Source organism: Polypterus senegalus, chromosome 3 (assembly GCF_016835505.1).
Source record: "Polypterus senegalus isolate Bchr_013 chromosome 3, ASM1683550v1, whole genome shotgun sequence".
In the NCBI taxonomy this organism is placed as follows: domain Eukaryota; kingdom Metazoa; phylum Chordata; class Cladistia; order Polypteriformes; family Polypteridae; genus Polypterus; species Polypterus senegalus.
In genome coordinates, this window is record NC_053156.1 from 285,701,430 (window position 1) to 285,715,089 (window position 13,660).

The following is a 13,660-nucleotide window of genomic DNA, read 5'->3' on the forward strand; positions in this document are numbered from 1 at the left end:
AAAATATATCTTTTCAAGTTCTATTTAGTCCATATGTGTCAAACTCAAGGGGCGGGCCACATCCGCCCGGCGTAATTATATCCGCCCCGAGATCATTTTATATACTGTATTATTGTTATTAATGGCCCGGGTATATGAAGCGCTGGTAACACAATAAACTACAGATCCCATAATGCAGCGCTTCAGCTGCCTTGCCGAACACTTACCGTTAATCAAGTCTAGCTTATGATGCTGCAAGTTATTGCGAAGCTAGCTCACACGATGCTGAAGAGAAAAGTTGATTCTGAAAATAGAGCCTTTAAAAACCGATGGGAGGCTGAGTATATGTTTACTGAACCCGTGTGTCTCATTTTGTGTCTCATTTGTGGAGCGAATGTGGCTGTAATTACAGAATTTAATCTAAGACGGCACTATGAGACAAAACATCAAGGTGACCTGAATGCAATCCAGAAGATACAGAAAGCAGAAGAATTAAATAAGAATCTGACACTTCAGCGGACGTTTTACCGTGCACAATCACAAAGTGATTTCAAGTGAAGCTGCTTTTATGGGAGACACAAATGCACCAGTGCACCTTGCCCCACTTTCCCTGTTGCCAAGTAATGTTAAACCAAGTCGTCACTATGGTGTTCCCAAATACGCACTTTGCTGATAAACTGAGCGCACTGAGTTTGCACGGCGCTTTGGTGACTTTGAAGAACAAAAAGTCCGTCTACATGCGGCTCGAACCTTGTGCATGTTTGGTAGCACATATCTGTGTGAGAAGCTCTTCTCAGTGATAAAGACTAACAAAACAGCACACAGGAGTCACCTCACTGATGAGCACCTGCAATCCATCCTGAGAATCTCCACAACACAGAACCTCACACCAAACAGAAACGAACCTGTTGCCAAAAAAAGATGCCAGGCATCCAGCTCTAAAATGACATATGAGCAAAGACAACTGAATGATTTGATTTGTTATTGCTGAAAGGAACACATTTTATTTATATTTCCAGGTTTTGTTATGCAGCATGTTCATATTTGAATTTGTATAATTTTGACAGGATATATTTTTATGGAGAGCAAAATCTTTTGGGATATTTAAAATCTAAGTTTATTTTTTATATAAAATTACATAAGAGTAAAGAAATTTGAATGTTTGTTCTTTTAACGTTTACTTTATTTCTAACTTGTATAATTTAGACAGGATATATTTTTATGGAGAGCAAAATATTATAAGTTGTTTAAGGTTTGAGTTGATTTATTCACGAATAATATTCCTGTCTGTTTTTACCATTCCTACCAAAGATATTTCTGTTGACTAAATAAAAATTCCTTCTATTTAAAATTTAAATAGAACTTGAACAAATACGATAGTTCATAATATCCACGCAGACTTGCACGTAAGAGCGGAGTCATCCGTTTTAACAAGCAGCGTATTGCACTGATACGAAATAGCTGTGTGTGTATATATGTAGATATGTATGTATATGTATATATATGTTTATATATGTGTGTGTGTATGTATGTATGTGTGTATGTATATGTATGTGTATATATGTAGATATATATGTATGTATATATGTGTATATGTATAGATATGTATATATATATGTTTATGTGTGTGTGTAAATATATATATAGATATATATATATATATATATATATGACAACAACACTCATCACTCACAACAGTGACAAAACAATTACATTGACAATCATGTTACGTTATTTTCAAAATGTTTCCTTTTCTTTTTCATTGCTTGTTTAACACACTACTTCTCCGCTGCGAAGCGCGGATATTTTGCTAGTATTGTATAAAGGAATACATAAGAAAAATTAAAAAGAAACACAAGCAGAAAAACTGTCCATAATACCTTGTTAAAACCCTCACATGCAATATTTTTGGGTGGCTTAAGAAATATGGCCTTTAGTTTTACCTCATAAGAGTTCTTTACTTAACAATTTAAGACGGTGGTACTTCATTTAAATTCCTAGCTGTGGTAAGCTAAGACAAAAGGTTGAGATCCCTTGCTCTACTGTATAGGAGTTAAAGGAACACATTAGGCCCTCTTGCTTCTTGTTAGCACATTGACATCAACGGTGTAACTTGTCAGGACTAATACCTTTTGCCTCCTACTATTTCCAAAAAACATGAAATAAATAAAAAAGCAAATAAAATACAATCACATAAAAGTCATAGTAGTACTTAATCCTTAAAGGCACTCCATCCAAACATTTTTTTATGTGTTACTTACGCCACATCGTTATGTATCGATGACCAAGAAAAAAACTATCCTTGTGTTTTCAAGGAAAGCGGTGAGAAAAAAAATTGGCATAATAGAAACCAATAGTTTGACCTGAAGACAGGACTCTTGACCAATGAATGAGGGGGAAAGGCGGGTATTCAATTCAAAAACTCAATCCCTTGTGATTTTAGTTTTTAGTTTATAATTTGCGCTGATTTTTGTGGAAGTATCTAACAACATTTTAGCACCAAATTCATGCATTTTGCATGTTTTGAGCATACAATTGGATAAATGACATTATGGGACATGAGCAACAGGATTTTTTTTTCCTTTGTTCCAAGGACATTTTTGCTGCTGTCCACTGTTGCTCATCATTGCCCTGTATTTTATTCCACATGAAAACACGAGTTAAAAAAAACTATTTTCAGCCCCCGCTACAAAGTACATGGGGTAACATATAATAAACATTATTTTTGGGTGGAAGATTCCTTTAATATTTGATGATGAGTCACTTCCAAAAAATGACTCCACTTTCCCAAGACAAACAATTCATTCAAATGAAAGTCAGGCGCTTTAATTGCCCAGATTTTGGTGATGACTTTTACATCTGTATCTTTATAGCAGGGATCACAGATCTTTTTATCAAACAATAGAACATTTTCAAATTAAAACAAAAATTACCAGAATTCTGAAGGAGAATAAAAAACTTGTCCGCCTTTTCCAGGGCTACTTCCAGCCTTATGCCCTTACAGCTTGAGCTCCTACTGCATTGAATTGAGTTAAGTGAGTTTGAGAATCTCTGACAGCACACACTCCAGTTTGGTTAAAGATGATAAACTTTGGTCAATTATTTTTGTCCAGATGGAGTAGAATAAAGGTGAATTGTCTAAAATATGAAACATAACATTTTATCTTATTACAACCTTAAAACTGATGTATTTAGCTTCATCAATTGGAGAAAAAATGACAAATAAAGCAGTGTACACATTCAATCTCTGTCCCTTTTTATTAAAAAAGTGAAAATATAGTGCCTTACATCATGTTTTGGACAAAGACATATTTTTCCTTGATTTGCTCCTCTGTTCCACAGTGTAAAATGACAAATCAAACACTTCAGACATTTTTAGAGTATACACTGTAGACTTTCATTGAAGGGGATTTGAATTCATTTTGGTCACAACATGTAGCAGAAATAACAACACTTTTTCGACACCGTCTCCCAGTTTCAGGGCGCCATAATTCCCATAAGATTTTCAGCTTAATGATTGAATGCTTTGTGTAAATGGAGCTCAAGTGTATTTTGTGCACAGTAATGGCAGGTCTATTAAGGCCCTCATACTTAGTACTGCTTGAATTCTGCGATTCATAAATATCACTAGGTGCTGAGCAAACAAAATTTTCATTAAAAGCCGGGAATTAAAAAAAAATAAAAATCTAAAATGACAAATTGATTGAGCTTTGGCAGAATTCTAAGTTACCGTCTATAGTATGTAATGATGTGAAGGTGAAAGTGGTTGGGGCACAACATAGACATTACCACATGTGAAAGCAGGCTGGAGCCACAGGCCAGGTATTTCAAACACACAATTTAGTACGGTGAATCGCAAGATTATTTCATAATTGCACCACTAAATCACAAGGCTTGTTTTCAAATCAAAGTCTATTGAGACTACTATTGGTGTGGTGTGCTGAAATGGTAACATAACTTCAAGAAAGGCCCAGTGAATCAACAAGCCGATTATAAAGGCAGGCTTAGTCATGGGACGCCATCTGGACCCGCTGGAGGTAGTAGTGGAGGAGAGAATGAAGACAAAACTGAGTACCACAATGAACATTTCTGCATACCTTCTCTCTGACACACCGGCATTGAGGACCTGAGCAGAAGTATGTCAAGAAATGCTACTGAAGCTCCTTCATACCCTCGACAACAGGCCTAAATAATGCATTGTAGGCACTGGGACAGCTTGTTACCTTTAGCCAAGTAAGAAGATTTCTTTCTTTTTTTAGTCATTCTGGTGTGTATTTCTTGTTTGTTATAATATTTATTTATTGAATATCTGTAAAAAATCATATTTGACACCTCTGCCTTAGAGGAGGAAAAACTAACTGCCAGGTTCTAATGAATGAGGAGTATTTAATTAAGAAATCTACTAGTCAGTTGAGTATTGTGGACACTTGTGGGCGCTGTTGTCCCATGAAACCCAGTAGACAGATGCTCTGGACACAGGTTTAAAAGCACTAAGACTTTTGAATCTTTTCCTCAAAATAGTGCCTTCAAATCACCACATCCACAATAAACACAATGAATCAATAGAATAATTCTCTAAATCCTCCTCCACACCTCCCAGAAAGCTCTGTCTCACTCCTTCCCCACTTCGGCTCGCTTGCTGGTTCTCCAACAGTTCTTTATATAGTCCCTGACACGGAAGTGCTTCTGTCCTACGGTCCACATGACTTGCTAGCACTTCCGGATCAGATGGAGAATTAGCTTTTCTTCAGCCCAGAAGTACTTTGGGGCTTCCGTCCTAATGACTTGGGATTAATTCTGGGCTATATGGGAAACAGAAATCCCCGTGTCTCCCTGCAGCGTCTCCTGGCAGCAGCCACGGTACCCAGCAGGGGCTGTAAAGCCAAACTCCATATCCCATGGTGCCCTGCGGGAATCCAGGGCATCGCTATGCTACAGGGAAATCACCATCTAGTGTCCTGGATGTGTCGGCCGGGTTGAGCTGCCGGCTGTCCATCACAGTACACAGGCAAACAGTTTGGTTGTAACAAAAGCTTGTAGTCTACCAAAAATGATCTTGGTTTTCTCTTGTCTGGGTAATGTTGGGCTTTCACTATGGTGAAGGTGGACTACAACACTACTTACAGCCGTAATCAAGCAGGTCACTCACCAACATGGACGCCATAAGACAATGGTTCCCAAAATCAGGTTTTTGTTCCAACCAAATTGGAACTTTCCTCATGTGAGGTTGGGCATCAAACTAAAAGAAGTGGGAGTTCAGTGTGTGGTTTGTATATGGGTGTAGAATCGGTTAAGACACAGGAAGCAGAGAGTGATGGGAGAGGAACCTTATCAGAATTGGGTGACATTAAGAGTGGTGTTTTACAGGGGTCAGTGCTGGGGCTTTTTCTGTTTTTAATATATATAAACAAACGACTTGGGTGAAAATATAAATAACAAGCTGGTTAAGTTTGCAAATGGTATCAAGCTAGGTATAATCTAGAATGCATTAAATAATTACAGAGGGACTTGGACATCAGACAAGCTTGGGCAGATTTATGGCAGATGAAATGTAATGCCAGGAAATGTAAAGTATTACACGTAGGAAGTAAAATTGTGAGGTTTGAATACACAATGGGAGGTCTGAAAACTGAAAGAACCCCTTATGAGAAGGATTTAGGAGTCATAGTGTCTCAACACTCTCAACTGCCAGACAGTGTTCAGAAGCCATTAAGAAGGCTAACAGAATGTCAGGTCATATAGTGCCCTGATGTGCGGAGTACAAAGTCCAAGGAGGTTCTTCTCATCTGGAGTACTGGGTGCAGTTGTGGCTACAAAGAGGACATAGCAGCACTAGAAAAGGTCCAGAGAAGAGCAACTAGGCTGATTAGAGGACTACAGGGAATGGGTTATGAGGAAAAATTGAAAGAGCGGAGTCTTTAAAGTTTAAGCAAAAGAAGATTAATAGGTGACATGACTGAAGTGTTTAAAATTATGAGGGGAATTAGTCCCATGGATTGAGACTGTTATTTTAAAATGAGTTCAGATAAAACATAGGGATTCAGGTGGAAATGTGTTAAGAATAAATTTCACACAAATATTAGAAAGGTTTTCTTCACACAGAGAATCAAAGACACATGGAATAAGTCACCAAGTAGTATCACAGACAGTTGGACTTTCGAAACTAAACATGGTATTTTTTTGGAAGAAGAAAGTCAATAAGACTAGCGAGCTTTGTTTGATTGCATGGCTTGTTCTCCTCTACATTGTTCTAATCTTCTAACTTCTGTTTTCAATTGGACTCGTGGCTTAATTAAATGAGCTACTATTTCTTTTTCTTTTCCTTTTCAACAATGTTTTCAATCCTGATTTTCATTGTGCTATTGCATGTGTTCTGGTTATTTAATCTATATTTGCTCATGAGTGGGTGTGGCGCGGAAATAATTTCGGCCTTTCATTATTCAGTGTCGTTTGCTCAGGTGTCTGCTCTGCTTGCTTTTAATTGTCATCATTAAGATACAAAAATGAAAAAGGACAAAATAATAAAAAAGAGTTACGCTTTTAAAGCTATAGGAAAAATAGGGTTAGAATAAAAACCTGCAGTCACAGTAAGTCCTCAGTACTGAGTTGGGAATTACTCCCCTAATACATACCGTATACAGTATTGTCCATTCATTTATGGAATATCTATACAGTGTATATATATATATATATATATACACATACATACATACATACATACATACATACATACATACATACATATATATATATATATATATATATATATATATATATATATATATATATATATATATATATACACAAGGGTTGGGGGTTTAGGTGGTGTAGGAGTTGGCTAAGTCAGTGTGGTCGGGGGTATTGGGTGTAAAGTCTTGTTTATTATGAATATGTTCTTCTTAAGTTTGCATATGCTGGATTTATGTCCAAGTGTCTGTTGAGAACACCATATTCTCATATTCATATTCAAGAACATATTCATAATAAACAAGACTTTACACCCAATAACCCCCGACCACACTGACTTAGCCAACTCAAATGTATTTTTTTGCTTTATATTGCCTTTGATTCTTGTAAGTCTAAGCATTATCCTCTGATGAAGACCCCTGGCAGGGGTTGAAAGCTCAGGAATAAAAACTACTTTATGATACGTGATTCATTTTTTCTTCCTTTGTGGATCTCCAGCTGCAAATATGCAAACCGTATCACAGACCTTCTCTTCCTTTCACATACATACATATATACACATACACATACAGTACATATATATATATATATTGTGAGGGATTGCCGGCCGTGTATCCCAGCTAACACCCCCAAACCGCCAGATGGAGCCATCCCTACAACATGAAAGGACCCTGAATTCCAGCAGGGCATCATGGAACTTGGAGTTTTTCACCACAGCCTTGCTGGATACCATGGGGGCCACAGGAGGACGCTGCAGGGAGGCCCAGGGACTTATACTTTCCTTATAGCCCGGAAGTAATTCACGATTGCGGAAATAGAAGGAATGATATACTTCCGGGCTGAATAAAAAGAGAATTACCCGACCCGGAAGTGTTGGATAATCACATGGACTGAGGGCTCAAACACTTCTGGTTCAAGGAATATAAAGGACTGTGGGAAATCCCAGACGGATGAGCTGAGCTGGGTGGAAGGGTGGCAACACGTCTGGGAGCTGGAGGATTTGTTTATAGTGTATTTGTGTTTATTATATGAGAATAGTGGAGGAGAGGGCGTTTTCTGCACTGTGGCAATTTAATAAAGTCAATCTGAGGACTTTTACCTGGTGTCTGACATGGTGTCTGAGGGTACAAGGAAGCCGTAATCTGTCACTATATGTATATATATATATATATATATGTATATATATATATATATATATATATATATATATATATATATATATATATATATATATATATATATATATATATATATATATATATATATATATATATATATATATACACATATACACACACACACACATATATAAACACACACACATCTATAAATACAAACAGAACATTCTCAAGCCAGGGTCATAGTAGAGGCTATTAGAGCTCCACACACCCACTCCGACACATATTAACATGTAATTCATTAGGAATGTTAGAAGAAAAACCATAGTACCCAGAAGAAAGACCAGGGATACAGTCGTCCTTTAAGAGTGTGGCTGTGCCCAGGAAGTGGCCGACAGTCCTTGAAAGAGCATGCAAACTTCATAGAGCCAGCAACTGGCCACAGGCTTCAAAACTCAGGATATTGGACCCATGAGGCAGCAGGGGTAACCATTGTGCTGCCCTAATAATACAATTCTCCTTTGACAAAAATAATATTTAAAACAGTTTTCTTATTTTAAAAGTTGCTTTGTCCATATACTAATATTCTGAATAATAAGCCATTTGCTTTGACTTTTAGTTATCACAATTTTCACGCAAGACACAGGACTGTCATAACTTTTATAGATGTCATCTTTCTGAAAGCGTCCATCGACAAAACTCCCAATTTTATTGTAACTGGAACACTCCAATCGGTTTCTTGATTTGCCAAGTTGACTTCCTAACTCCACATCACCAAACTGTAAGGCATCCCCTTTGCGTTCATCAGTGCCTGTGTGGATATGGAGCTTGTTTAATACTACAGGTCTGTTGAATATTATAGTGAAATAATTTCCAGCAGATGGCGACTTGCCCCAGAAGTATTCATCCATGTTGCTATAAGCTTTTTTAGGATAGTAAGATTCAAATGTATTGATGTCAGTGAAAATAGTGGCAGGTGGGTTATCAGGGATATCAAAGGGGTCCTCCTCAAAATCATCATCCTTTAAAAGATTGGCTGTGCCCAGGAAGGAGGAATAATATCCAGTGTGTTGAAATAAAGAGGGCTTGAAGCGAATCACATCCTTTTGAGCTAAAAGATTTTGAAAGTGACCTAATAACCAGTCACAGGGCATCTCTTGATAGAACAGGAGAAGAAACTGAGCAAGTCTTGGTAAGTCACTAGAATGATAAAGCTTACCAATGTATCCTAGCTTGGAAAATTCCAGAGTGACCCAGTAGGTCCCCTTTCTAGATGCAATGGATTTTTTGATAATGGTAAAGAAAGACTTGGAACACTTAACATCATCCTCGATCATAAGGTAGTAGCTAGACAAATTGGCACAGAAGTTAAGCAGGAAAGCATAGTCCACATTCTGCTTGGAGCGGAACGTCACACGGTTCTCTGCGTCATTGAAGTTCCGCTTCAGACCTTCCAAAGGAGGATAATGCTCCTGGGGCGCATGGATGATGAGCAGATGTCCGGAAAGAATACGGCGTGCAAACTTTGTGGAAATATCCATTGCTACTTTCATATTCCAAGCTTTATCGAAGTCTGCGAGGTGGACCACAACAACCATCTCTTGCAGTTCCTCATCTGTTGATTTCTCAAAAATGGATTTGAGAGTTTCGAGAACATAATTGCCTCGTTTTCTTTTGACCGATGAGAGACCAATTGCAAGGTACTCTGAAAGTGAGAAAAAAAACAACATGAAAATGCTTGATTTTGAAAAGAAAACATTAACATTTACCAACCCTCTTAATTCAGATCTCTGTTTTTAGAACCAGATGCTTTCATGTCAGCACTTGGTACAAGGAATGAAAGAGACCTGAACCAAGGGTGACGATCAGTTGCTGGGCTCACTCGAGCACACACTCACATATTCATTATGAAAATGAGGACAGATTGATTGATAATCAATAGCTAAGACCTAAGGCTGTCTTAACGAATTGTCATTGTCACGAGCTAAGGACGTTACTAATGCTGCAGTTAGGTGCTATCAGCGTACAGGATTCAGAGCTTCGACTTGTAACGTTTCCTCTTCTTACTTCAGTGTGTTCATGTGAATTTTTTTATTTTAAGTGAAACTTGTGGACCTAAACAAAGGTGGTTCATGCAGAGCTAGCTGAACTTTTCCATGTTGACAACACATTCTTTTGTTCTCTTCATAAAAATTGCAGCGTCACACTGATGTAACTTTCCTTGCAAGGTGAGCATATGGTTAGAGGTTTTGAGTATTTTAGCTATTTTAGCATCACACTTTTGTTTTTAAAATTAGAAAATACAGGTGACGCTGATCACATCACGGACATAACTTTGCTAAGTAGTAGTTCTCACAGAAGCACAGATGTAAAAATGTAAAAGTAACACTTTCATACGGTTGGAAGTTTAGACTGATGATGTTCTCGATTGTTAAGAAGCATTTCTGTATTAAAGCTACACACGTTGTTTAAAGATGGTAAAGTAATTTAGCCTTTCGTGTTAGGAAGCAGGTTGTTTGACAATAAATGGAAAACTCTCTGGCAGTTGTTTACACACATAAGAACTTGTGCATCCTTGAACATGTATGTGCTGATCGCATGCAGATAGATAGATAGATAGATAGATAGATAGATAGATAGATAGATAGATAGATAGATAGATAGATAGATAGATAGATAGATAGATAGATAGATAGATAGATAGATAGATAGATAGATAGATAGATAGTTTACTAATCCCAAGGGGAAATTCACATAATCCAGCAGCAGCATACCGATACAAAAAACAATATTAAATTAAAGAGTAATAAAAATGCAGGTAAAAACAGACAATAACTTTGAATATTGTTAGCGTTTACCCCCCCGGATGGAATTGAAGAGTCGCATAATGTGATGGAGGAACGATCTCCTCAGTCTGTCAGTGGAGCAGGACAGTGACAGCAGTCTGTCGCTGAAGCTGCTCCTCTGTCTGGAGATGATCCTGTTCAGTGGATGCAGTGGATTCTCCATGATTGACAGGAGCCAGTTCAGCGCCTGTCGCACTGCCATGGATGTCTAACTGTCCAGCTCTGTGCCTACAATAGAGCCTGCCTTCCTCACCAGTTTCTCCAGGTGTGAGACGTCCTTCTTCTTTATGCTGCCTCCCCAGCACACCACCACGTAGAAGAGGGCACTCACAACAACCGTCTGATAGAACATCTGCAGCATGTTATTGCAGATGTTGAAAGATGCCAGCCTTCTAAGAAATTATAGTTGGCTCTGTCCTTTCTTACACAGAGCATCAGTATTGGCAGTCCAGTCCAATTTATCATCCAGCTGCACTCCCAGGTATTTATAGGTCTGTACCCTCTGCACACAGTCACCTCTGATGATCACGGGGTCCAGGAGGGGCCTGGGCCTCCTAAAATCCACCACCAGTTACTTAGTCTTGCATTTCTCCATAAGAAATTTGACAAATAAGGGAAGACCGTTCAATCCATCAAGCCCATTTGTTTAGCTAATAGCTAATCTGTCCCAATATTTCATCCAGATTCAAGGTTGTCAAGGTTTCTGCTTCAACTCCATGTCTTGGTAGTTTGTTCCAGTGATCCCACAACTCATTGTGTAAAGAAGTGCCTCCAAACTTCAGTCTTAAATGCATAAATGCACATCTCCTTAATTTTCACTGATGTCCTTAATTATGTGATTCACCCTTAAAGTGAAAGAATGTTGCTAGATCTACTTTATCGATGCATTTGAGGATTTTAAATACCTGGATGAGGTCTCCATGCAGTCTCCTGTGCTTGAGACCAAACTCGTTTAATTTTGTGAGTCGGTCACAGTAGGACATGTTCTTAAGTTCTGGGGTGCTTTTGGTTGCTCTTCACTGCTTCAAGTACTGCTATGTCTTTCTTGTACTATGGAGACCAGAACTGCACACAATACTCCAGATATGGTCTAACTAGTGCATTATATAGTTTTGAGCAAAATGTCCCTTGAATTCAATTGTTATGATATAACCTAAGATTTTATTTGCCTTTCTAATTGCTTCTGTATATCGCTTAGTCTATGAAAATATTATGTCAACGTAAACCCCTAAATCCTTTCAGTGGTTGCTTCCTGTAGCTCAGTTTCTCCCACCTTATATTTATAATTGATGTTCCTTTTGTCCATGGGTAGCACTTTTCACTTTTTTACATTAAACTGCATTTTCCAGGTGCTCTGAAGTTCAAGTTCAAAGTTTATTGTCATGTGCACAGTAAGGAAACACGTTTCCCTGTACAATGAAATTCCTTCTTTGCTCTCCACACCAAATGCCAAAACCAATGTATAAAGATAAACATAAATAATAAGTAGCAGACAGATAATAAGTAACAGAGGCAGCATAATGTATAAAAACAGAATAGAAGTATAAAGTGTAATGTGCAGGTAGGTGTGTGATGGGCAAGTCAAATACAGTTGTGTGAGGTCGATAGAATGAGGTGCACCACGGTTATAAACTCCTGTCCATTATTTAGGAGTCTAATGGCCTTGGGGAAGAAAAAGTTCTTTAGCCTGGAAGTCCTGCATTTCATACGTCTATACCTCCTGCCTAAGTGTAGAAGTGTGAACAGGTAGTGCTTGGGGTGGCTGGGGTCCCTGAGGATCGAGGCCGTTCTCCTGCAGACTCTGCAGTTGTAGATGCTCTGCAGAGAGGGCAGTGGGGTCCTGGTGATCTTCTCAGCAGTCTTTACCACGTTTGTGGTCCATAGCAGTAGTGTTGCCGTACCACACGGTGATGCAGCTGGTCAAGATGCTCTCAACAATGCAGCTGTAAAAGTTGCCAAGGATCTTAGTCGACATACCAAAATTCCTCAGCCTCCTCAGAAAGGTCAGCCACTGCTTAGCCCACTTGACCAGCTGTGTGGTGTTAAGTGTCTAAGTGAGGTCCTCACTGATGTAGATGCCCAAGTATTTAATGCTGCTCACCCTCTCCACTTCAAGCCCTCGGATGAAAAGTGGCCGGTGAGGTCTCCTCTCCTTCCTCATGTCCACTATCATCTCCTTCATCTTGTCTGTGTTGAGGGTGAAGTTGTTGTCCTCACACCATGATGCCAGACTGTCTACTTCCCTCCTGTAGGATGCCTCATCACCACCAGTGATGCGTCCAATCACTGCGGTGTCAACTGAGAACTTTAAGCTGATATTATCTTTGTGGGTGGCGACACAGTCCTGGGTGAACAGGGTGTAGAGGATGGGGCAGAGGACGCATCCCTGTGGGGTGCGTGTGTTTGTGATAATGGTGGCTGAAATCCTATTACCAATCCTGACAGACTGGGGACTGCCAGTCTGAAAGTCTAGGAGCCAGTCACAGAGAGTGGGGTGCAGGCCAAGCGCAGACAGATTATGGGTGAGTTTATGGGGGAGATAACCGTGTTAAAGGCAGAGCTGTAGTCAACAAAGAGCATCCTGATGTAGGAGTCTTTGTTCTCCAGATGGGAGAGGGAATAATGTAGGGGAGGGGGAGAGGGAAGGCATACTGCAGGGGCTCTGAATGTGGGCCAGCACCACTCTCTCTCTTTTTGAATTCTTTTTGCTGCCTCCTCAGTGTCTGCCCTCCCTCCAATTTTAGCGTCATCTGTGAATTTTACAAGTTTACTAACTATACTAGTGGTGAGGCGGCCTTCTGCTGTTATCCACCTAAAATCTGGAATAGCTTGCCAATAGGAATTCGCCAGGCTAATACAGTGGAGCACTTTAAAAAACTGCTAAAAACACATTACTTTAACATGGTTTTCTCATAGCTTCATCTTAGTTTAATCCTGATGCTCTGTATATTCAATTAATTATCATTATAATTCCTGGTGTCTCTGTAATCCGTACTAACCCCTACTTTCCCTTCTGTTCTTTTTGCGGTT

The 13,660-nt window shown here is 39.0% G+C and overlaps 1 protein-coding gene across 2 annotated transcripts in view; it reads right to left on the reverse strand.

Annotated features, from left to right (window-relative positions):
- Positions 1 to 2,789: 2,789 nt before the first annotated feature.
- LOC120526262 (alpha-1,3-mannosyl-glycoprotein 4-beta-N-acetylglucosaminyltransferase C-like) overlaps positions 2,790 to 13,660 on the reverse strand; it is a 54,295-nt gene continuing 43,424 nt past the window's right edge. The window contains exons 4-5 of one of the 2 annotated variants that reach the window (XR_005633107.1): positions 8,116 to 9,489; positions 2,790 to 3,117 (exon numbers count right to left, since the gene is read on the reverse strand). Coding sequence is in view for 1 of the 2 variants with exons in the window: in XM_039749356.1 (XP_039605290.1) it covers positions 8,336 to 9,489 (1,154 nt within the window). In the remaining variant the exon portion in view is untranslated. Of the gene's footprint in view, positions 3,118 to 7,963; positions 9,490 to 13,660 lie in introns of those variants that run through there. The other variant, XM_039749356.1, reaches the window with a different exon arrangement.